This window comes from Mustela erminea, chromosome 21 (assembly GCF_009829155.1).
Source record: "Mustela erminea isolate mMusErm1 chromosome 21, mMusErm1.Pri, whole genome shotgun sequence".
Classification (NCBI taxonomy): Eukaryota; Metazoa; Chordata; class Mammalia; order Carnivora; family Mustelidae; genus Mustela; species Mustela erminea.
Window position 1 is genome coordinate 13,384,045 of NC_045634.1, and position 26,215 is coordinate 13,410,259.

General features: G+C 42.5%; 1 protein-coding gene and 1 long non-coding RNA gene across 5 annotated transcripts in view; one reads left to right on the forward strand and one right to left on the reverse strand.

Annotated features, from left to right (window-relative positions):
• Nucleotides 1–17,244: 17,244 nt before the first annotated feature.
• Nucleotides 17,245–26,215, reverse strand: part of FAT1 (FAT atypical cadherin 1) — a 125,769-nt gene continuing 116,798 nt past the window's right edge. For 2 of the 4 annotated variants that reach the window (XM_032329212.1, XM_032329213.1), the window contains exons 25-28: nucleotides 25,178–25,809; nucleotides 24,018–24,155; nucleotides 19,476–19,511; nucleotides 17,245–18,687 (exon numbers count right to left, since the gene is read on the reverse strand). In XM_032329212.1, coding sequence (XP_032185103.1) covers nucleotides 18,059–18,687; nucleotides 19,476–19,511; nucleotides 24,018–24,155; nucleotides 25,178–25,809 — 1,435 coding nt within the window. In that variant the 3' untranslated portion in view covers nucleotides 17,245–18,058. Of the gene's footprint in view, nucleotides 18,688–19,475; nucleotides 19,512–23,460; nucleotides 23,514–24,017; nucleotides 24,156–25,177; nucleotides 25,810–26,215 lie in introns of those variants that run through there. The other 2 variants (XM_032329214.1, XM_032329215.1) reach the window with 2 other exon arrangements.
• On the forward strand, nucleotides 19,260–24,019 carry LOC116581898. The gene is made up of 3 exons (XR_004282294.1): nucleotides 19,260–19,439; nucleotides 22,143–22,211; nucleotides 23,791–24,019. It is a non-coding gene; the product is annotated as an uncharacterized LOC116581898 (long non-coding RNA).

Below are 26,215 nucleotides of genomic sequence, written 5' to 3' on the forward strand. Positions count from 1 at the left end.
CTCGGCCCCGGGGCTCCCGGTGCCGTCCCCGCAGCCTGTGCAAACAGCGCCCCCGTGCGGCGGTCCTGCACCGCGCCGTCTGCGCTCTCGCCAGGCCGCGCGCCCAGGGGAGCGAGAGTGGGAAGAAACCAAGGAACTTTCTCAGTGAGGTATCGCACCATTCCTGGAACAGAGATCGCTTCCCTCACTCCCCCCACACCCGCTCCCGACCCACAGAGTGAGGAGGCCAGCCACAATTTTCATATTCTTCCCCCAAAAGCTACTTTTCTTTTGATATTTCCTGAACACAATCCTTAAAATTTTAGTGTATCAACTATATTTCAATTAAAAATAAATTTTCCAATTTAAAAATTCCAAGTTCTTGTCCTCCACCTCTCTGCATGCCTCTGGTTGCTGGCCCAGGTAATCAGAGGGAAAACGAAGACACTTGAAATGTCGGCTTGAAATGACAGAATGTTCCACTGAGAAGCTGATTCAAGGCATCTCTAAACTTGTCATTTCAATTTCAAATGTCAGTGGATTGAATAGTTTCAAAGTAGCCACAGTCTTGCTTCACACCCAACACAGGCGGCTACTCTCTGGCCGATTTCTTCCAGGAGCAGTACAGATCCCAGAGACCTCCAGCCGCCACACCCTGCTGCTCTCCCTGAGGACATCCCGGCTTATGTGGGGCCCCAACTCACCCTATAGCTCCTCCTCCTCCCCTTCCTCCCCTCCAGGTTTTTTTTTATGAACTGAAGATATTTTTCATAGGAACACCCAACACATTCATCTGTTTGTAATACTGTACACATTAAATAAAAGACCCCATAAGATCAATAAAAAAACTAGTACTTCTATATGCAAATTTGACATAAATGACGCTCTTTGACTTTGGCATTTGTGAGTGGAAGTGAGTGAGTGTTTTTAGAGTCCCACTCTGGAACTGAAGTTTATTTTACTTTTCATTTACAATGCTCTCTCTCTCTCTCTCTCTCTCTTTTTTTTTTAAATAATAGCTTTATAGAGATACATTTCACATGCTGTACAATTCACCCATTGTTGAATTCAGAGTATGTGACTGTCATCATAATCAGTTTTAGAACATTTTCATTAACTCCTCCACCCCCCTGGCCAAATTCAGTCTCTATTGGCTGTTACTCCCCAGCCCTCCCTGCCCTAGAAAACCATTTTCTGTCTCAATAGACTTGCCTATTCTGGACACTGTATATAAATAACTGCAAAATATGCCGTACTTTGGGACAAGCATCTTTCACTTAGTAAGATGTTTTCAAGGTTTGTGGACGGTGAAGCATCTGTTGATATGCCCTCTTGTTTATTGTCATGTGAGAATTCCATTGTATCGATATGGCACATTTGTTTATCCATCAGATGAGGGACATTTGGGTTCTTTCTACTTCTTCTACATGGAATGTTAGTTTTGCCATCTTGTGAACTTCATATGGTGGGTCCATACATATGTAAATGTTTGCTTTTATGTCCAACTTCTTCTGTTCAATATTAATTTGTGAGATTGGGGGCATCTGGCTGCCTCAGCAGAGCACGTGACTCTTGATTTTGAGGTTGTAAGTTCCAGCCCTCTGTAGTCACCCTATAGCTCTTAAAAAGTTTCACTTGATCCCTGAAGGTGTCTAGGAAATCTGCAACCTCAGGATATAACTACCAGCCACCAGCTGCTGGAAATCATTCCAAAAGAATCTGAAGTGTGGCAAGCCGAGTACAGTCTGGAGCTTTTCAGTAAAGCAGCCAAAGACTGGTAGGATATGTACCAAGGAAATAAATAAATCCCCACCTACCCAAGGGTATCCAGTTTCCACTTTCCCTTTTAGATCTCTCCTGTATACATGCCTGAGCAGGAAAGTCCTGGGTAAAATCAATTCCCTTGCATTCGTGAATGTGCTTGTTCAGGAAATTATTTACATATGTGGCTCTATGCTCAAAACATAGTCCTTACCTTCTAAATGGCAGCGTGGGTTGGGGGTGCAGATGTGAGATGCAGAAGTGAAATGCAGAGTCCACAAAAAAGGAGAGCATGGAGGAAGGAATTTTGAAATGAATATATACATTAAATGACTGATTAAGAGGGTTTTTGATTAATAAGCTTTACTTTTTAGAACAGTTTAAGGCTTACAGCAAAATTGAGAGAAATTACGGGGAGTTCCCGTATATGCCCTGCCCACACCTGCACAGTCTCCCCTGCGCACTAGATCCCACTCCACGGTGCTGCATCTGTTACAATCTGTGAACCCACACGGTTCATCATTGTTGTCCAAAGTCATAGTTCACACCAGGGTTCCTTACGGGTGTTCTACATTCTGTGGGTTTGGACAGGTGTATCGATGACATGTATTATGACTGTCATAATACGTCTTCCACTGACTAAGAATCCTCTGTGTTCTGCCTGTTTTTCCCGCCCTCTCCTCATCCCTCAGAACCAATGACCTTTTTAGTGTCTCCACAGTTTTTGGCATTTCCTGAATGTCCTCTGGTTGGTGTCACACAGTATCGGGCCTTGTTAGTTTGGCTTCTTTCACTTAGTAATCTACTTCTGAGTTTCCTCAGTGCTTTTGCATGCCTTAATAGCTCATTCTTTTTAGTCCTGAAAAATATGCCGTTGTCTGGATGTACCATAGTTTATTTATCTGTTCACCTAGTGGAGACCATCTTCATTGCTTCCAAGTTTTGGCAATGAAGAATGAAGCTGCTCTAAATATCCATTTTTGTGTGGCTATAAGTTTTCAGCTCCTTTGGGTAAATACCAAGGTGCACCATTGCCAGAGTGTATGTTAAGAGTATGTTTAGTTTTGTAAGAAACCACCAAACTGTCTACCGAACTGGCTGTACTATTTTTGCAACCCCCCCACCTCACCCCCAAGTGATAAATCCACATCTCCATCAGCATTGTCAGTGTTCCAGATTTGGACCATTCTAGCAGTAGCGGTATCTTACGTTGTTTTAATTTGCAGTTCCCCAGTGATATATGATGTTGAAAATATTTTCATATGTTGACCTGTCATCTGTATGTCTTCATTGATAAGGTATCTATTCCGGTCTTTTGCCCATTTTTTGTAACACATTTTTGGTTTTCTCACTGTTTTCAGTATTCTTTGTATATTTTAGGCGACGACCCTTAATTAGATGAATCTTTCGCAAATATTTTCTTCCAGTCTGTGGCTTGTCTTCTCATTCTCTTCACATAGTTGTTCACAGAGCAGAGATTTTTTTATTTTATTAACATGTACCTTATCAATTATTTCTTTCATGGACTATGTCTTTGGTGTTGTATCCAATAAGTCACCTCCATATCCAAGGCCATCGGGGTATTCTCTCACATTATCTACCAGAAGTTTTAGCATTTTGCATCTTACATTCAGATCTGTAATCCATTTGAGTTGATTTTGTGAAAGGCATAAAGTCTGTTGTATTTGCAGGTGAAAAGACTATCTTTGTTCAGTTGTATCTCACTTTTGCTCCTTCTCAAAGATTATTGATTGTATTTGTGGATCTATTTCTGGGATTGCTGTCCTGTTCCATTGATGTGCTTGTCTGTTCTTTCACAAATACCACACTATCCTGATTACTGTAGCTCTATGGTGAGTCTTAAAGTCAGATAAGTATCATTCCTCTGACTTCATTCTTCTCAGTTAATACTCAGTTGGCTTTCTATCTTTTGCCTCTCCATATAAATGTTAGAATTGATGTGTCCACCAACATAAAAGAACTTACTGGGATTTTGATTCACATTGCATTGAATCTATAGATAAAGTTGGGAAACTGACATCTTAACAATACTGAGTTTTCTAAAGTACAAACACAGACCATGTCTCCATCATTTTTTAAGTTCTCCTTGGATACCTCTCAGCAGAATTTTACAATTTTTCTCATATAGATGTACATTTTTTTTTAGATTTGTACCTAAGGATTTCTTTTTTTTTTTTTATAAGATTTTATCTATTTATTTGACAGAGAGAGCGATCACAAGTAGACAGAGAGGCAGACAGAGAGAGAGGAGGAAGCAGGCTCCCTGCTGAGCAGAGAGACCGATGTGGGGCTCGATCCCAGCACCCTGGGATCATGACCTTAGCTGAAGGCAGAGGCTTTAACCCACTGAGCCACCTAGGCGCCCCAGGATTTCTCTCACATTAAAAAATTAAAAAATTAAAAATTAAAAAATTAAGGGCACTAATGAAAATGGTAAAATATTTTTTTTTTATTTCCAGTTTTGCGTGTTCATTACTGGTTGTAGAAAAGCAGTCTAACCTTGGAGTCTGTAACCTTGTTCTAACCACTTATTAGTTCCAGACATTTTTTTTGTGTGTGTGTATTCTTTTGAGTTTTCTACATAGGCGATCATATCATCTGTGAAAAAGACAGTTTTATGTCTTCCTTCCCAATTCATATACCTCTTATTTCTTTTTATTATCTTACTGGATTAACTATGATTTCCAGTATGATGTTGAAAAGCAGTGGTAAGAGGTCACATCCTTGCATTGTTCCTGATCATAGTGGAAAACTTCAGGCTACTTACCATTAAGTATGATGTTAGCTATAGTTTTTTTGTAAATGTTCTTTATCAAGTAGAGAAAGTCCCCTCTATTTATAATTTACTGAGACTTTTTATCATTAATAGATCGGATTTTGTCAGATTCTTTTTCTGCATCTATTGATATGATTGGTGTTTTTTTTTTAGCTTATCGGTGTGGCAGACTACATTAATTGATTTTCAGATATTGAACCAGGCTAGTATACCTGGGATTTATTACATATATATGCTATAAATTACCCTCTTCTAAGCGTTCCTTTCAGCATATTTCACAAATTTTGATGTTTTCCTTTTCATTTGCAATTATTTTTAATTGCTCTTAGGATTTCTTCTTTGAGTCATGTGTTATTTAGAAAGGTACTATTTAATCTCCAAGCATTTGAAGATTTTCCACCTATCTTTCAGTTATTAACGTCTGCTTTAATTTCACTATGGTCTGAGAGCAGATAATGTATAATTCCTATTCTTTTAAGTTTGTTAAGGTGTGTTTTATGACCTTGGTCTAACTTGGTAAGCTTTCCCCCTGTACCTGAGAAGAATATGTAATGTGCTCTTGTTGGATGATGTAGTCTGTAGATGTCAGTTATATCTAGTTGATTAATTGTGCTCTTAAGTTCAATAATGTCCTCACTGATTTTCTGCATGCTGGATTTGTCCATTTCTGACAGAAAAAATGTTAATGTCTCCCACTCTAATAGTAGATTCATCTATTTCTCTAGTTTTGTCAGTTTATGCCTCATGAATTTTGAGACTCTGTTGTTGGGTGCATACATGTTAAGCATTGTTATTTCTTCTGGACAGTTGAACCTTTTATCATTACATAATGCTCCTCCTTACCCCTCAAAAGTCTGAAGTCAGCTTTAAAATTAATATATCTACTCCTGTTTCCTTTTGATTAGTGTTAGCATGATACATCTTTCACCCTTTAATTTTGATCTATATATGTCCTTATATTTAATGTGGGCTTTTTTTTTTTATCCTCTCTGACAGTCTCTTTTAAGTGGTATATTTAGACCATATGTGTTCAAGGTAATTATTGATACAGTTGGATTAATAGCTACCCTACTCATATGGTCTTTCTAGTTTTTTGCATTTGTCCTTTGTTCCTACTTTGTCATTTGCTATTTTTTTCTGTCTTTTGTTTTAGTTGAACACTTTATATGATTTCATTTTCTCCTTTCTTAGTATCACTGCTGCTGCTGCTCCTTTTTTTTTTTTTTTTTACTTTTTTGTGGTTTTCCAAGAGTTCGCAATGTACACTTATAACTAATCCTTGGGGTGCCTCTGTGGCTCAGTAGGTAAAGCCTTCGGCTCAGGTCATGATCTCAGGGTCCTGAGATTCAGCCCCATGTCCAGCTCCCTGCTCAGTGGGAGTCTGCTGCTTCTTCTCCCTCTACCTGTTATGCTTTCTCACTCTGTCTCTGTCTCAAATAAAAAAATAAAATCTTTAAGAAGAGTAACTAATCCAAAGTCCACTTTCAAATAACACGATACCACTTCTGGGTAGTATAAGTACTTTATAATAAGAAAATATTTCTAATTTCTCTCTCCCATCCTTTGTAACATTGCTGTCATTCGTTTCATTTAGATATAGGCATACCTAAGTCTGTATATGTACATAAGCATGCATAATCAAATACATTGTTGCTCTTATTATTTTGAACAAACTGTAATCTGTTAGATGAATGAAGAATAAGAAAAAGAGGTTGTTATTTTACCTTTATTCATTCTTGGATACTCTTCTCTTCTTTGGGTAGATCCAAGTTTCTGACCTATATATATTAAAGAATGTCTTTCAACTTTTCTTTTTTTTTTTTGAAGATTTTATTTATTTATTTACAGACAGAGATCAAAAGTAGGCGGGGGGTGGGGAGCAGGCTCCCCACTGAGCAGAGAGCCTGATATGAGGCTCGATCCCAGGACCCTGAGATCATGACCTGAGCTGAAGGCGGATGCTTTAACCCACTGAGCCACCCAGGTGCCTCTTTCAACTTTTCTTATAAGGCAAGTCTCTTGGCAATAAATTCCCACAATCTTTGTTTGTCTGAGAAAGTCTTTCTTTTGCCTTTGCCTTTTAAGAATAATACTTCAGGGTACAGAATTCTAGGTTGGTGGTTTTTTCCTCTCAACACATCTAATATTTCCCTGTACTCTCTGCTTACATGGTTTCTGAAAAGTCAGATGTAATTGTTGTACTTGCTCCTCTATAGGCAAGGCATTTTTTCCTTCTTTTTATCTTAAATTTCTGCAGTTTTAATATAATATGCCTAGATATTTTGGGCAGGTTTGTTGTTGTTATTGTTTGCTTGTTTGTTGCTGGGGGTAGGGGAGTGGAGTTTGTGGGGTGGCTGTTGCACTTACCCTGCTTGCTGTTCTCCAGGTTTCCTGGATCTATAGTTTGGTGTTTGACTTTAATTTGGGATAAGTCTCAGTCATTATTGCTTCAGGTATTATTTCTGTTCCTTTCTTTCTTTTCCTTCTGATATTCTCATTACATGTATGTTATGCTTTTTGCAGGTATCTTACAGTTCTTGGACATTCTGGGTTTTTTCAGGATTTTTTTCTCTTTGCTTTTCCATTTTAGAATTTTCTCTTTTCATATCCTCAAACTCAGAGAAAGTTTCTTCAGCCATGTCTAGTCTACTAATGACCCCATCATGGACATTCTCCTCTTCTATTACAGTGTTTTTGACAGCGTTTCTTTTCTATTCTTTCTTAGAATTTCCATAGCTCTGCCTACATTATCCATCTGTTCTTACATGTTGCCTCCTTTATCCATTAAAGGCCTCATATTAATCAGAGTTTTAAAATATTCTGATCTGATAATTCCAGCATTCCTACTGTCACTGACTCTGTTTCTGATGCATCTTTTCAAGCTGGTTTTACCTTTTAGTATGCCTTATAATTTTTTGTTCCAAGGTGCACATGATCTATTTTTATTCAATAGAGAAAAGGAACTGTGGTAAATATGCCTTTAGTAATATAGCAGGAAGGTGTGGGGGGAGAGAAGTGTTCCATAGGTCTCTGATTAAGACTGTTATGGAGCCTGTGCCCCTGAACTGTGAACTTCACTAATGTTTCTGTCCCCCCCCCCCACCCTTTTGTGGGACAGGATGGCTGGAAGGGATTGAGGACTCGTATTTCTTTTCCCCCACATAGAAGTCTAGAGCTGACTGGAGTAGGGTATTTCTCTCCTCCCTCCCAGTTAGGTTAGACTTTGATAAACCCCCAGCAGCTTAGAATCTGGGTAAACAGTTTCTCTTGAGGGCAGATCTTATTAAGAAGAATAGAATGCTCTGGACTCTTTCAAAATGTTTTTTCCTCCTCTGCCTGCTGAAAGCAGTAGAGAATTTTCTGTGATACTCTCTGTGAGGGCCTAGAAGGGCTTCTCATGGTAAACTCACAGAAACGTGAGGGCCCTCTCTAATTGAGTCCTTCCAGGGTTTTTAACTCTCAGACTTGTCCACACTGAGCCTCTACTAATTCAGTTACAGTTCAGATTTTCCTGTCACAGCTGGTGGGTTTCTGCTCCGCTGAGTTGTGATTCTCTGTATCTAATGTCTCTCTCTTCAGTTTTGGGGGTATTAGTGTGCCTGTGCCCTCACTTCTCTTATGGCTCTAGGAAGAGTTGCTGATTTCTCGTCTTGTTTAGATTTTTACCTTGCAGTTAGAATGGAGTGGTGACTTCTAAGGTCCTTATATGCCAGGAATAAATAAGTATTTACAAAAATAGTTTATTATGGTCAAATGGGGTTAATTCCAGAAACCAAGGGTTTGTAGAGCATAAAATATATTAATATAAATTACTGTATATATAGATCAAAGGAGATAAACGACCTGATCATATTTATACATGTTAAAATGGTATTTTATTTTCTTTTCTTTTTATGTTTTAAAGATTTTATGTATTTATTTGACAGAAATGAAGTGCAAGCAGGAGGAGCAGCAGGCAGAGGGAGAAGCAGGTAGGGGGAGGGGCAGGCTCCCGCTGAGCGGGGAGCCCGATGCAGGACTCCATCTCAGGACTCCGGGGTCATGACCTGAGCCGAAGGGAGCCACTTTAACTGACTGAGCCACCCAGGCACCCTAAAATGGTATTTTAGAATTCCCTATCCATTCCCAATTTTTAAAAGTTTCTATAACTTTAGTAAGAACAGAGTGAATACTATAAAGAATATTTCAAAATAATTCTCTTTAACTTAAAAGAGAAATGCAAGAGTTATTTTCCTTTAAGTCGGGAAGAAGTAATGCCTGCTAACATCACACCTACTTAGCATTGTGCTAGGTGTTTCTGAGAATGAAACGATATTAAAAGAGAAAAATGTAAAAATCAATATTGGCAGAAAGGAGTATATGTACTTTCTTAAATTCCAGGAAAAATGAGAGCACCTAATGAGAAGGTCTGATACATAATAGCAATCAATGTAGAATTACTAGAAACTGGCTTCATCAGCAATGTGCAGGGCAATGTGTAAAGAAATTTTTTAAAAAAATAAATACCTCAAAACTTCACTGAGTATCTAGAAAGAAAACACAAAGGGAAAGACAAACCATGTTCCTGGATTGAAAGCTTGAAAATTAATTTCCCAAATACTTTTTGCCAGCCCAACAAAAATAACAATAGCAATAAAAAAAAAAAAAAATCATGAAGTTCCTTGAAAGAATGTGTAGAAAAAAGGATTTGAATAAATGAGGGGGAGAGGGTATTAGTTGCCAATGTTAAACCATCCATGAAAAGTTACAATAACTGTGGGGCACCCGGGGGGGCATAGTGGGTTAAGCCTCTGCCTTTGGCTCAAGTCATCATCTCAGGGTCTGGGATGGAGCCCTGCATTGGGCTCTCTCCTCAACAGGGCGCCTGCTTCCCCCCGACTCTCTGCCTACTTGTGATCAATATGTCAAATAAATAAATACAATCTTAAAAAAAATTACAATAACTGAAATCATGTGAACATTAACAATTGAAGATAACACAAGATCAAGTTTTGATGATTTCCCATCAGTGAAGGAGGGTTACATTATAAAAGCAAAGATTCATTTAAGAAAATGTAGGTAAAAAATATATGTATATAGGTTAAAAAATAAAATAAAATGTAGGTAAATACTTCTGTAACTTTGGTGTGAAAAGAACTCTGGCATGAAAAAGAGGATAGGACAGACAGCACTCATAACCATAGAAGGAACAGTAGTAGCTACTGTATGCTGCATACTTAACACGTCCCAGTTCTGGGATAAGTATTCTCCGTGCATTCTCCCACACAATCTGCTAGTGGTCCTAAAAGGTTGGGTATGGCTGGGAGTATTTTATGGACGAGAGACTGGTGGCTCTAGAAGGTCATGTGATGCACCAAAGGGCCACAGCAGGTAAGGGATAGAGGCAGGATTTGCACTGTGTCCCCTCGGGCTCCTGAGAGGTGGTGTTTCTCAGCCAGGATAGATTTGACTGCACAAAAGTTAAAAGTTCTTCTCCATTTTTTTTTTTTTTTAAAGTGCCATCAACAAGTAAAAGCCAGTTTAGACCAGGGAAATGATTTGCAGCCTATCATATAGAATATCAATGACCTTCATTATGTAGAGGATTTTTTTTCAAATAAGAAAAATGATAGAAATATATTTTAAGGACTTAATTAGAGAATTAAAAACTAAAACCTATATGCAACTTCTCATTGAGAAAACAAAAACCAAATGTATGGGAAGTTACCATTATAGTTACCAGCTATCACTTTTGAAAACATTAAGAGGAATGGTAGGTCCAAGTGTGATAAAAAAAATATATACATATTGAAATCTGAGAAAAATTCCTGTGCACTACATAAAAGTCTTAAAACTGCATATTCATTTGACCTAATAATTCCACTGGTAGAAAATAGTGTATGGACACGTGGTTGTGCCTCACAGCATTGTCTGTAAGATTTAAAACCTAAACCTCCTATAATTGGGGTTTTGGTAAATCAGTATAATCAATAGGTGAATAGAGCAGCACAGATGCCTGTCTCCCACCAAGGGGATGGTGTGTGGGGGAGGGGGAGAGTGCATATGGAAAGCTTCACAGTCTTTCTGGCTGGGAATGAGGGAAGGGAATAGGAAAACCATAAATAGGCAAAGAATGGGAAATTCCCCAAGAGGAAAGAGCCAGAGGGGGGATTCCCCAGACTCTGACTGCCCCTGTCAGAAAGTGAGTGGTGTCTAAACCCACACATATAAGGAGTACACTCAAAGCAGTCCTATAGACAAGGGCTAACTCAGACTGGAGTGGCCACCCTTCAACGATGCCCTTTGCTCCTTGACCTTCTTGACCTTGGCCTTTCCAGCCTTGACCTTCCTAACCATTCTTTCCCTCAGCCAGGGCGTCTAATCCAGCCTCCAACCCATGAACTTTCTCTCATTCCTCAAACATCCTATTGTCGGGGACCGCCTCCGGCCGGGAAAGTCCCCACCATTACAAGATGGCGCTTGGCTCACTGACAGCAAAATAGCTGCAAGTAAACAAGGAACGTTCTGGTGAAGCCTGCCTAAAGGAGGACATAGTCATTGGCTGTTTCAAATTTAATCAGCATAGTAACAGCACTCTCATTGGCTCTCCCCATTGCTTGGCCCCTTATTGGTCACCCTGCCACATATAAGCTAAGGAAGTTGACAGAATGAAGCATTAACACCATACCAGGCTGATTGTCGTTCTTGCGGGCCAAGGGCGACACCTATTACCCACTTCCTGTTTTCCATACGTTCCTTCTGCATGGAATGCTCCTTCCACACTCTTCTCTGGAATCGCTTTGCTTTCCCCATGAAGTCAGGTCCCACATCTTGCTTCTCCTTTCCTCCTCCGTGCTCCTGCAGGTCACAGTATGCCCTTTATCCTAATACTTACAAGCCACACGTACCTCTGTTCTTGCTGGAGTCCCACCACAAGGCTGGGAAGCTTGGGCCGGGGGCTTGTTCTCAGTTGCATCCCCAGGACTGAGCATAGCATCTGGGCTACAGTAGACACCAACAATTTTTTGTTGAATAAAATGAGAGAATAAATGATTCCATTATTGCCTGCTGGCTTTAAGCTGATGTAATTTCCATGAAATTATGTCTTTCATCATATTTGGAAACTTCTAATTTATCAGAAAAAACATTGCTATTTGTCAGACTAATGGATTTTTAATGCATTTGTCACCCTCAAGTCATGAGACATTTTCTCTGTTTCTTCCGTTAATAACAAGGAGAAGTATATTTTTTCAAAGAATTTTTATGTTGCATTATAATAGAGGAGTTAATATGGATTTTATTTGCTGGCCTGCTTTAAGAAGAACATTATAGTTAGGTACTCGAGAAGTTTGTAAAACAACACAAGAATTTAAATTTTATTTAGAGTATATATATTTTCACTAAATGTAAATGTATCCTAATTTCAAGAGCTAAATATACCATTAAAGAAATACTTTTTTTTTTTTTACCATTACTTTATATAATTTACAAAGTTTCATTTCATACTAAGATGAGAAAGATTGCTTGCAGAAGATAATAGTTCGAGGGATATTAAGAATAGTGGACATTTTCCTGGTGATACATGTAAAAATACACTACAGAATCATAAGTACATGCACCGTGGCAGGGGTTATAAAATGTATGTGCCCATGATTTTGGCTGGAAATCAGTGAAGTAAAGGGACAGGAGAACAGATCCTTGTTGCTTGTATGAGAACAGATCACCTGGAATTGGAATTGGCGAGTGAGGGGCTGGTTTGGCCAGAAAGTCCTGAGACTTCCCTCTTGGCTCAGGGACCCCATGTGTGGACCCCTGTGGTAGCTATGGTCTGAGGCACCATACCTTTGTGTTTCTTGGGTCTTTAGGAGGCACGCTGAGAAGGCAGAAGATTGCCAGTCAATTCGTGATCAAGTTCCAAAGTGTGTATTGTGACACTTCCAGTAGCAGGGGTGAAGGGGAAACTGCATAGAACTAAAAATGACTGCTATTTCAGCATTGACAGTCTAGAGTGCTTTAGGAGTTGGGAGAAAGAGGGTTCAACTTCGTAGTTCAGTTTTTAGTCAATATACATTGCTGCATGGAACACAACCCTTGACCACACTGAAATTTGTTTTTCCTCAAAGGCTACATGACCGCTCATTAGCAAGTATTGCCCACTTTTATGTGTGCAGGGTATAGCAAAGGGTAGGCTAGATCAGTGTTTGTTAATGCAACCCAGGAGATGATTTGGACCGAATGAATGAATGAATGAATGAATATATGGATGGAAGGGAAGAAGGAAGGATGGATAGGACGGACGGACGGACGTATAGACGGAGACAGACAGAGTGTGAGGAGGGGCACCTGAGCCTCAGGAGCACTACAGTTTGAATCCCAGGTGAACGGAGAGGATACTTTACTTTGTTAAATGAAGCAGGTGGAAAAATAAGACGCGGGGCGGCAAGCTATAAATGTGACCCCAAACACTCATCTCATTACTAAGAGTGGGGACTTAGTCTTGCCCATCCTTCACCGAATGGCAAACACGATGCTTCTGGCCTTCACTGACTAGTGCAGATACTCAGAAACAACTTCTGGATGAATGAGCAGCAAAATTGGCATCTTTTTTTTTTTTTAAGATTTTATTTATTTATTTGGCAGACAGAGATCCCAAGTAGGCAGAGAGGCAGGCAGAGAGGGGAAGGGGAAGCAGGCTCCCCGCTGAGCAGAGAGCCCGATGTGGGGCTCGATCCCAGGACCCTGAGATCATGACCTGAGCTGAAGGCAGAGGCTTAACCCACTGAGCTGCCCAGCACCCAAAACTGGCATCTTGAGACTTTACCTGGCCCCACGGCATCTAGTCTCCAGCGTGGAATGCTCTGACTTCGTAGAAAACAATGCAGATGCAAATGGCCCAAACTTTCTTGGATTCGAGGTCCTTAGTCAAATCTAAACTAGGTTAAGAAGGTTCTTTGAATTAGAGCATGTTCTATAAAGACACTAAGTCAACGAAACTTTCAGCGATGCCTGGTGGCCCAGTTAGTTAAGCATCTTGATTTTGGCTCAGGTTCTCAGGGTTGTGAGCTTGAGCCTGCGTGAGACTCTGCGCTGGGCATGGATTCTTTCTCCTCCTCTCCTTCTGCTCCCCCCCCCAAATATGAAACTTACATATGACACATCTTAAAAATAAGCTATTAAAATACCTGTTTGAAGACTGGGGTGGCAGTGAGGGAGGAAAGAGTACAGCAGCGAAAGCATTTGGTGAACATCTACTTTGTGCCAGAATGCTGGTGAGGACTTCTGTGTGTGCAGGCCGGTTCGCTTCAGTGATGCTTCAGAGGGAAGGCTGGGGATGGAGCTTTGAGACCAGAGTCAGGGCACTGGATTTCAGTCCCAACACAGACCTGTGGAGTGACCTTCAGAGAATTATCTTGTGTTGGGGTTTCCTGATCTGGAAAGTGGGAATGCTAAAGGGGAGGGGAGTCACTGGATAGATTCAAAGAGTTACTAACTGCAGAATGGAAGGTAAGCAGGTCTCCTGAGAAGCCTCATTTGGATCGCTGGTTTGATTCCGCAGAGCTCCTGTGTGGCACTGACGGCTCACACCTCCTTTTCAAAGAAAGCACCTAAATACAAGTTGGTTCTTCATCATACAGCTAATGAGCGGCTGGACACAGCTTAGAACTTTGAGGTCTGTGGCTCAAAAGCCAGCAGTTTCCACCTGCCACTGATGCCAGAAGGCACGAGAGTTCGCAAGTGTACCCCGAGAAACCACAGTTTTAAAAAGGAGCCCTCCTGCGAACGGAGTTAAACTGAACCCGAAACTATGCAGAGCTACCTTAGCAGGGGTGCAGACTGCGGTCTGAGCTGGTCCTGGAATGCCCTGTTTCCCCGGGGAAACAGGGCACCTGCCGGGTGGGGTAGCAAGTCTTGGTGGGCTCTGCCCTCAGACCCCGCAGGCTGAATGGGGCTTTACCACTTACCAGCTTTGCAGCAGACAGATGTCTGTTTCTCTTACATAAACTGTGAACAATGACAAGAGATGAATGAGATCCTCCCCCGTCCCCCTGCATGGGGGTTGTAAGGGTTATGTAGCCACAGCTCTTAAAGCATGGTGCAGACACAGGTGTTCGCTGCTGCTCTTAATAAAGTAAAGAAGAAACTGAGCTCTGACACTCATGAGGAGGGTAGCTCCAGAACCCCAGTGTGACTCAAAACTATGGCACAGAAATTAAAGGTCAGTCCACTGTTTCCAATGACCAGAGGATATTTTTGAATCTTTTTCAAAACTTTTTAAATCTTGTGAAATTCCCCATTAGAAGTAAAAACTTAGCATTTGAGATCATTATGAGAAACAATCTCAGTCCAGTAAGAACTTTTAGTTGGAGAACCTTTGTGCATTTTACACATGTGGTTTAAAGAAATTTTAGTGAGGTCTACAAATAAATTTTATTTTGTTCCACCCTATCTTAAAGCCTCTACTGAAAGTATACTTACCCTTGAAAGAAGGGAAAAGCTCAATTAAGGTAATTACCTAAAAACACAAATCACAAGAGCATCATTGAGAAACGTTTGCCGTCTTCATTGGCAGGGGCTAATATTCCGTATCTGGCGAGGAGGTGGGGCTGTGCTTCTCAGTCTCTGACAGGCCTGAAGAGGCGGACACAGCATCGGGGTGGATGAGGGTTTGTTCCTCCTCCTGTATTCTTCCTGTATCCTAAACTGTTAGGTGGTACTTACAAACATTACAATTAATTGAAGCAACCATCATTAGACATTATGAGAATTTCTCTTTACTCCTTGAGACAACTGGGTAATGGCTCTGGTTTAGAACCACTGAGCTATCTGTCATGTCTCCTAGAGACCTTGCTCTCGTAGCTCTTTGTGAGATCTATTAGGTCCAATGACAACTGCATTCAAACGTTACACATTTTCTGTGTCTAGCATCCTTTGAAAACCTAGCCTCTTCTAGGGCCACACTTTCTGACAGCATGGGGACAAGCGCATTCATTCCCTAAGGGTTCACATAAGCAGGGGTTTTCTTGGGGGAAAGAAAAATACTTGTCCTTTCCAAGTGGCTCATTCTGTTTGCAGTAGAGGCAGTGAACTGCTGTGAAGAAATGAAATTCTGACAAATAACTGGCTCTCAGCTGGTGCACTAATTGAAACTGAACCTAATGCTTCTGATGAAGAGCGATCAGAAAGTCCACGCCAGTCTGCAAATCAGAACGAGCAGCCCACGTGGACCTTCAGAAGGTTCCAGAGCGGAGCCAGTGGGCTGGGAGAAGGCAGAGGTGGCCAGCGGAGGGGAACCCGGAACTGGAGCAAGGCTGGGGGTGGTGGATGGGCGCTGGGGTAGTTTTCCAGGTCTGATTACAACCTAACTGCTAAATTTCTATGAAGTTACTGAAAACTCCATAGGAATTCAGTCTAATTTTGTGAAGATGATCCAGTTCCTGACTACTTTATTTTTCACAGAAACCAACTCAGAGCAGGAGGAGACAGAGCAGGATTTCCCAGAGTTCTACCAAAGCTTCCTCGCATCCAGATGCTGACAGGATGCTGACCGTGCAGCCCTCAGGGCGGCAGGGAGGAGCCTGGGCCTCACCCCACGCAGCGCAGCGCAGCGCGCACCTGCGGTTTTCAGCAGCCTCCCCTCCCCCCCCACCACTGTGTATATGCCGTGACGGGGAGCAGACAAGGTAGGGGTTTTTGTCTTTTTGTGAACAATCACATACAGTAGGTGACCAAAAAATTATTTTGGATAAATTAATGAAATGGCTTCAGATTTTGAAAAGTAAAAGAAAAATTAAGGCAACTGTTTCAGAAAAAGGGAAAGTAGCAAGGTAATTGGAAATAAACATCATGTACTACACTTAGTGCAGCAGTGAGGGTTACCACCACCAGAACAGTGCGAACCCTGTATGTGCATTAATCCGAAAGTCAGGGTTTAACTACAAGGAGGTGGGTTAATAGTTACAAGGCCTTCCTTGAACGTCACGCTGCATTAGTACACAATTCCTAAAAAAATTAGTGACCCCAGAAGCAATACAGAGACCTAAACATATGAACAGGGAAACAGGAAACTGCTCAGAGTTGCACCTGGATACAGCAGAAGGTATGAGGGTGCTGTTTCTCCGGTATCACAGCCAGCTCTGATGTTTAGACTTTGCACCTGATCTCCTCTGGTAAAGCAAAGAAGGCATTTACTTCATGTATTTAAAGGAAAAAAGTAGCTTTCTGAAGTTCTGAGAGCGCCTGAATCTGTCCTGCATGTTATAGAACACAGGGCAGGTAATAAGTACTGATTTCACTGTATCCACATGGCAAATAGCTTCTTGGTTTCAGACTAAATCATACACAAGTAGGTGTTCCTCGATTACAGAAGATAAAATGCTTTGTACTTCGTTTTTGATAAAGTCAGAGGGGAAGACCATAGGAGCCTTTAAATGATACCCAACAAATACTGAGAAAATGTATAAAGGAAAATTTTCTTGAAGTTTTAGTTGGAAAACACATAAAAGAGCAGGGTCTTGGGCCTACACCTGGAACTCTGAGCAGGCTCCAGTGGCCGTGTACTGCCACCTAGTGGCTACATCTGTAAGTACCACCTGGTTTGGCATCTGGGCCCTTCACATCGAAGGCCCCAAAAACCTAAGGTCTCTACACCCGTCCGCATTCTTTGTCAACTCCTCTTTAAATCCTAAACAAGGGTCTAAACACAGGAAAAACAGGCAGTAACGCTACAGTATTTTATTAATAATTTATTGTCAGTAAGAAAGACTGGCTAATGGTAGTTTTCAGTAAAAACCTTTACATGACTGTTGCATCACAAATATACAGACACTATAAAAACTGTGTCGTGATGGTTTTGGTTCTAAACAGGTAAGCAGAAGGTCCCCATTACACTTTCCAGTAATGAAAAATGTTTATAATTCTAAAATACAGTAACTCATTTAAGACATGTCCATGTGGAAGATCTTTCCTCCTCCTATGTACAGTGAGAAATCAAAGACTATATTGAAATGTCTTAATGAAATGTCGTACTTCAGTGGAAGAGGACATATAATGAAACCCTGGTTATATTAAAAAATCAGGGTGCTAGGTAATGACACTAACACCACCAAATTTCGGTCAAAAACAAATGCACCAAGTATTTGGAAAAACCTAGTTAAAACTATAAGAAATCAAATCTGTACATAAAATTTACAAAAAAAAATTAAAATAATCAAATCTATATAAATACATGAATCATGCTAACAAGGTGATAGGACTGATTTTTTGTTTCATTATTTTAACAGACACATGTAAATGCAGACAGAGGTTTGGAAATGGCACGGCCAAAGGAAACCTCCTCCCGTTACAGTAGGTTCGGACACCGGAAATGGCTAACTTGTCCAGAGGTGCGTGACTCAGTGCAGCCATGCCCATCGTAGCTCACCCAAAAAGAAGAAAAGGAAAGAAAAGCGCTGAAGCACTGCTGCGGAGAACGATGCGGAAGATCACGTACAGAACCAGCTCCAGGTTCGGTCGGGTCCAGGCACTTTGGGGGGAGGCTGAGCGTCACACCTGCGTGTGTTGCTGCGCATCCAGCGGGGGCACCGTCACCTCCTCGAAGTGACCGTCCTCCCCGCTCTCATAGTCACTCATCATGACCTCCGACTCCACGTCACAGCACGCCGACACGTCAGAGCAGGAGGCCGTGGAGGCGTACACGGACAAGGGCATGGTTTCTGCGGGAGGGGCTTCAAAGTTTCTGGGGTACCCCGGAGGGAAGGGGGCATAGGGTTCTCTGCACGGACTGTTCTCGCCGGCGCCTGGTTTTTGAGGTTCAGACATATCGACGGGGTAGAAATTGGGCAGATACTGATTCAAGTGGAACCTCTGCCGGTTTCGCGAGGAGGAGCCCAGACTGCCCGCGGCGGGCATGTCTCTGGGAGGGTGTATGGACTCGAACTGGTCGCTGAATTCCGGAGGCAAGGGCGGCAGTTCGTCAGGGGCGGGGAAGTCTTCAGGTGGCGGTGGGAAATCGCTCTCGATGTCATAGCCTCCGGGGTAATAGTCTGTGTCGATGGCGTTCGGATCTGCTGAGTAGAGTGGGGTCTGCTCGTCAATGACCTCGTAATTGGGAAATTCTTGTATATCTGGCAGAGGAACGCTCGGCATCCAATCCGACGTATCCCAGTGATAGCCTTGGTAGGAAAGAGAACAGATTTCAGTTTCTTTCCTCCCTGCTATCTGTGCCATCGCACAAAGAGCTCAGCATAGAACAAGCGCGAGGGCGTCCCACAGGTTCCTCCCTGCGGAATCCGCTGCTCAATGCTCTGAGGGCCTCCCGCTGCCCCCCTCACCCCGACTGAGTTTTGACAACCTCTCTGAACTAAGCTCTAGTTCCAAAAGGGGGACCGAGAGTTTCATGTAGGTGCCTGACTTTCAAGGAAAGCAAACAAGTCTGAGCAGAAGCAGTGTGCCGGCATCTGAAGAACAGGTACTTTCCAACAGGTGCTTCCCAACAGCCCTTCAGGACCCACTGCTCTATCCAAAGGGGATCAGCTCAGGCTCAGGACACAGTGACATGCTAACATTACAAAAGAAAATTCCTTTATAGACATTAATAAAGGTACGTAACAAAGCATGCTTCCAAATCAAGCAAAATGCAACCCAAAACTGAAAAACAGCCCAAGTTTGGATCGATTACAACACCCAGTTTTGTTACATTTACAAGGACAAAGAATCATTTTGGACTATAATTTTTTTTAGAAACCCCCCCGATATGGGGATGCTCCCCCCCGCCCTGGAGATTACGGAACTCCTTGGACACGCAGGCGAGGCGACAGGTTTAGAATGCAGCACAGACAACTCTGGACTCAGTTACTGCAGCATCCACGGAGCAGACAAGTGAAGCAAGTCAGCCGTGGGGGCAAACTTTTACCAATTTTTTTTAGTGAGTGTCAATGAACAACTGGCATGCATAAGTCACCTCTTGATTTGCTGAGGTCAGGAGCAGCCAAAGACTCTTTTGGTGGCAGAGTAGAAAGAAAAGAAAATATTTATAATTAAAACAGAAAGATGACTGGAAAGGCAATCACAATCAGTACATAACACAATGCCCACTGTCTATCAAGGCCCATGCAGCCATGGACCAGCCTCGGAGCCGTGCTCCCCGGCAGGTCCGAATGGCTGAGAAATGCACGCGGCACAAATGAAATGGGACGGGGAGGAGAGGGAAAGACTGGGACGATGAACTCTGCCGGGAACCCCACAGGAGTTTACTTTCTTTTTCTTTTTTCTGGCTATCGGAACCTGGACGCACCCAATTTGGTTAGGAATAGTCTGTAAGCCCCAATAACACGTAAATTGAGAGGGAACTTAAAGGACACCTTCGTGATACTGAACAGTATGATGACACAATCCAAATACATCTAAGACACACTTCACAGCACAGTACAGCCCTCAAAGGTACGTTACATTCAGACAAATCCACTATTGCAGGGACTCATGAATGGATAGAAGAAACTCTCTACAAACCCTGCCCATTCTGAACGTGACTTGATCTTCCCATTGCTCCCTTGTCCCGGGAGAGAGCATGGGCTGTGCTGACTCCTGCCCACACCCCAGAGCTGCAAAGCCACTCGCTCCTTCACGACTCCGGGTTCATACACAGAACTCCAGCATGGAGGCCGCAGGCCCCAAAAGATGTAAATCCCACTTTAGTAAGGGCCACGGCCCTGGGCAGGTTGCTTACCCTGGCTAAACTTCAAGTTCTTATCTTTGAAAGGCAAGTGGAAATCCCTTTAATAGAAGGATTAAATCAGATAATGTAGGTCGAGCCCAAACTCTTAGCTATTGTCAGGATTCTTATTCTTGGAAAGTAGTAATCACAGTAGAAATAGGGTCATTTCAGAGCTTTTCTGAATGCTTTCCATGCATTGTACAATTGTTCCCGAAAACCCATGTAATAAATAAAGAAATCTGGAGCAAAGAGGACCTGACTAGTGGTTCTCTTCTAGGAATTTAAAGCTAAAAGTGAACCGACCATGGTGACGCTAAAAAATAAGCCAGTATTTAGTCAATGTGTAACTACAGAATTGTTTCTAAAGTCTACAAAAATGTAATTTCTTTAAGAGAGAACTTGACCACCTGTTACTCCAGAAGCACTAGATTCTTAAAATTCAAGCAAGCGGTCAACTTTAAATACAGTTTCTATTACTTTTCAGTGAAGGAGAACCCATGAAAGAATGGTTTTAAGTTCTGCTTTCTAAAATTCCATCCATATTTATAACTAAAATCCACGAGACAAAATACAGATCACAGTACCTGTTCTTGGGGAAGTTACAAGCTTCCGCCCGGCCTGCCCTATCCTGAAACCATCCTCTCAACTCAATCTTAAAAACACACCTGTCTTCCCAAAGACAATCCCCTAAGGGTAATGCACTCTTGATTGTGTAGAGAAAGGTAAATTCTAAGCCCTCCTGGAGATGGGATTTACAATTTAAAAGCTACTAGGCTGTGCAATTTACATGTGATTACTCCTACTTCAGTGCATTAATAAAGGGCTTATTTAAAGTAACGTTAGGTGCTGATCAATGCCCTTTCAGAGAATTTTAAACAGAGATAAAGCTTCATATTAATTTTCACTACACCATATAATGAAAAGAATTACTTTCTGCCATGTTCTATCATTATCCTTAATCACACTCAGGTAATTATAAAAGCTGTGTGTTAGTGTTATTCCTATGAAGAAGATTGAAAAAAAGAAATGTTCAGCTAGAATGTAACTACTAAGCCTCTTAATACCATGTCATGTAAAGCCAAGTCGTCAAGATCCCACAGGTCACTTCTGATGTCTATATAAATTCACGACGAGTGGCAAAGAGTGACAAAGACGTAACATTACGTAAGGATATTTTTGCAACATATCTGGATTACAAATATACATACACACCATGCACAAAAGTACTCAACCCCCTCACAACCACACACTTTTTTTTTTATACACTACACAGGCCAAAGCACAGGATTCTCTGTGGCAGGGACTATACACACAAACACAGCACACGTATTGTGACTATACCTTCTTCATTCACCGTGTCAACGACAGCGTTGACAAGGTGGATTACAGTCACTATGGAAGCTTGTAAAAAGGTACAAAAGGAGTAAATTAGGAAAACCTTCAGTTAGAAAATAGTGCATGAAATAGGATTTCTTTATATAATTTCTACTTCCTAATTTAAAAATGTGAAAACTTTAACAACACATAATATAATTATGCATGAGCCCTGTACTCTTGCTATTATGTATCTTAGATATCTTTCTAGTCCAGCTATACGCAGTCGTTGTTAATCAAAGGGCTAAAGTAAGCACAGTATACTATAATTTAAGACATATTTTAGCTCTAAGTTTTCTCACTTGCAGATCTAGTCATGACAAAACAATCCTTATTTAAACATCTCATGGGCAAAAGACTTCACATTTAAACAGTAAAGTGCTTGCTAAGCCAATTTTCTGGGTTTATTTAATGAATTTGTACCTTCCAAGAAAAATTTAGTATTACATAATAAGATAAAATATGTAATATAAATACAAAACTGGCTTTAATTCTGTTCTATGTACTCCCAACTACAAATTTCTTATCTTTTTTTTGCAGACGGGCTAACAGCTAGGGAGCTAACATACCAGCAGAGAAATGCAGACTGTCTGCCTGGCTGTTTCCTAGGTAAATTCCCTTTTATTTATAGATCAGATTGTTTTAAAGCATCTACGCCAAGATAAACATGTGTGCATGTGGTAAGCTGAACAATGGCCCTCCAAGATGTCCCCATCTAATCCTGGGAGACGGTGAATATGTTACCATCCCTGGCAAAGGGACAGTCTTTGCTGGTATGATTAAAGGTCTGGAGATGGGGAGATTTTCCTAAATGGTCTGTAGTGGGTGGAGAGAGTGAGGACTACAGAAGAATGGCCGAGGAGAGAGGCAATGTTGTCTTTGCACGGAGACCAGCTTCTAGAAGCTGGGAAAGGTCAGGGAGCAGGTTCTCCTCTAGAGGGGGCAGAAACACAGTGCCCTGCCAACACTTCCATGTGAGCCCACTGACCTACGGTGGGATTTCTAAACTACAGAACTGTAAGATGATAAATTTACCTTGTGTTTAGCCACCACCTTTGTGGGGATCTGTTATGAAAGCCTCAGAAAACTAAAAATATAATTTAAGTCCACGTTTTTTTATCTGGACTTTCTGACTGATAAAAATTAAAATACAAACACTCCTGGATATGTTTTCTTTCTCATGCTAAATTTTCCAGCAATTAACTTTTGTAACTCATGGGCCACAGTTTATTAAAAGCCGTTAGCAGTATTAAGAAGAATGATGTTCTGAGGAAAACACTGACAAGATTCTGAAATTTATTTATGAAGAGCATTTGAGGAACCAAAATATAAATTACATAAACTGGCAACACTAATGTTTTAAATTAAGCCTAATGGAAAAAAGAATTCATTCTGTTGGTTTAATAAGCAAAGCTATGCTTCATAGACTCCGTCACTAAGTAATAAGTAATAAACAAAGGTGGACTCTGATCTGACACATAAGATGCTTGAAATCATATGAATGGAGTAAACTTGTGGCCATCTTTACTTTGGGAAAAGACTGAAATATATTATGAACTATTACTCTGGGTTTAGAAATTAATAATAATGGGTTAGTTCTTTCCACCAAATATTTGAAATGGCTAAACACATTACATTTTTATGCAAAAAAAAAAGAGTCAAACTTACTAATTCTGAGCTGCAAAAATTTCCACTAACAACTATTTTATTACTGAATATTGACCATTTTCTCTCCTGCTCTGTGTTATCATGGCAAAGCTGTTACTGATGCAGTTTACCTAGAGAAATCAGATCAACAGAACTGGCATCAAAGATCCCACTGTCAAACTTTCTTCATTAGAAATATAATCAGACTTACTAGCAGTCTCTTAAACTGTGCTCTCAGTCAGTACGCTCTGATCCAAATGGGAGCTGGGGCCGCAGGGGAGTTGGGGGAAGAGACAAATAAAACCTTGTAATAGTGAAGGAGCTCCCGGAGCTGAACATTCCGACTACCCCATCGCCTCCCAGGGGTGCAGCAGGGGGAGGGTGGGTTGGGGGCTGTGGTCAAGAAAGCTGCTGCAAGCATTTTTTTAAAACCCCACAAAACCTCTAGAACATTTACTATTGTGGGGGGAGAAAAAAAACAACAACCAACAATCAGAAAAAATCTTTCAGTTCAGTGTATTTTCTTCCCTACTTCCGACAGGCTGCTGCAGTTCAAAGACCTGTCCCATTAGGAACGTCTGAAATACTCTCCCCGCTGCAGACGCTCATGCAAGCTGTACAAGGGGCTGTGCACCGGTGGTCCCGAGTGGGACGTGAACAGTCGCAGCCTCCACAAGCGCCCCGGGCACACCGACGACACTCCACACGCAATGCCACGCCCACAGCGTGGCACGCAAGCCTGCGCCGCGTTTCAGACTCTTCACTCACCATTGTCATCGCAGGACTCGGACTGGAAGGAGCTGAGGGACTGCACCTCTGACAGGCTCTCCCGGGCGCTGTATGGATGCGAAGGCTTTTCCTCCAGGGGTTTCTTGGACAGGCAGGGATCGAGGTCCACGACTTTAGCTAAAAGGAAAAGGACAATGGTCAGCTCCAGGAGGGTGAGGCCTCCGCTCGGCTCGCTGCTGTGTCCTCACACAGGGCAAGCACACCCGAACGCTGCCTGAGCCTGCCGGCCTACAGGCACAACCGAAAGAAAACGGGGGAAGCGACTGAAAAACTGAAAACCTTCAAACCTGCAGGTATTCTCGCAGATTCCCAGAACAGAAAAAGTCTCCACAAACCTAACTGCGGAGATCATGAGACAGTATGGGGAATTAAAACCTCCTCTTATAAAAGACACATACAGGGCCGCCTGGGTGGCTCAGTGGGTTGAGCCGCTGCCTTTGGCTCGGGTCATGATCTCGGGGTCCTGGGATCGAGCCCCGCATCGGGCTTTCTGCTCAGCAGGGAGCCTGCTTCCTCCTCTCTCTCTGCCTGTCTCTCTGCCTACTTGTGATCTCTCTCTGTCAAATAAATAAATAAAATTAAAAAAAAAAAGACACATACAGCCATTTTTAAAGCATCAAATGATACAGACTGCTGTTACAAACACTGTGCTTCTCTTTTTAAAACATCCATCATACAGGGGTGCCTGGATGGCTCAGTGGGTTAAAGCCTCTGCCTTCAGCTCATGATCTCAGGGTCCTGGGATCAAGCCCCGCGTCGGGCTCTCTGCTCGGCGGGGAGCCTGCTTCCCCCTCTCTCTCTGCCTGCCTCTCTGCCTACTTGTGATCTCTCTCTGTCTGTCAAATAAATAAATACTCTTCCTAATTTGTCCTAATAAGCCCCCCAAATCCTGAGAGCCCATATCCATCCCAGAAAGAGCTGCTCTCTCCTGAATATTAGTATGAGGTCCTTGATTGACAGCCCACCACGGCTCTCGGCCACGACAAGCATCTCACACCCCCAGGTCTGGGAGCCCGAGCGCACTGATCCCTGCTGTGGGCTCCACCACGTGACCGGGCCCACCGGCTGCTTTAGCAGAAGGTACAAGGTCACAGTTCAGCTCAGTGACATTTGATGCAGGTGCAAAGGGCCACGCTTACTGTCGTAGTCGAAGTCCCAGCTGGGCTTCTGTATGGAGTCACTGTCCGACGGGGAGTTTGAGGGCGGCGGGGGCGGCAAGTTTGGAGCCACGCTGCAGACGGCCACGGCTTTCCGGTGTCCGTGCACGGCTTCGGGGTTAAAGGTGCTGAACTCCGGATGCTCCGGGATGGCAGATCCTTCAAAGGAATTGCGGTCCAGGTTGTTCCTCGAGTCGCTTGGAATGCTTGGAGTGTAGGAGATAGGACGGACAGGCACCTGGGGTGGTATGTCTGAGTAAATGTTCTTATTGAGCTTGGCATCAAAATACGGTCTTTGCAAGAAAGCGGCGCTGGGGCCCAGGTGCTTGTCTTCGGGTTCGGCCTGGTGTTTCTTCTTCCGACTGACTATCTTGCGGCAGAGGACAAATAGCCCCACCAGCAGGAAGATCCCCGTTACAAAGACGAGAATGCCTATGCCCTCGGCCAGGCCGATGTTCCACGGAGTGGACACGTACTGATTGGGCGTGGCGTCCTCGCAGTGTCGGCCCCGGTACTCACGGCTGCAGTTGCAGTGGTAGGAGCCGTGCGTGTTCTCACACAGCGCCCCGTTGCGACAGGGGCTGGCGGCACACTCGTCAACGTCACTCTGACACCTGCCAAGAGCGAGGACAGACACTTGCCACACACGTCTCAAGAGGCCAGCCCCCCTAGTTCCCAGAGCCCAGGGACTGAACACAAACACAACAGCGTGAGTAACCACCAAAAAAACGCTACCAACAAGTTATTACAACGAAAAAACCCCTCATGGAGTAATTAGTCACGTGAGTCTACACGGGGTCCCTCGGGGAGAGATGCAGGACATCACGCTGTACGTAACTGATGCCACAGATGATTAACCCAAACCCACCGGCTAAGCATTCAGTCTGCGTCTCATTCTCTTTGTTCAGAATGCACACGGGATAAATGGCCTGCTGGCAACTGTTCTGAAAGGCTAGCTTAAATCTCTAAGAAAATCTTCCTGTTTAGAAATAGGATGGTTGCATAAAACATGTGAAAGAT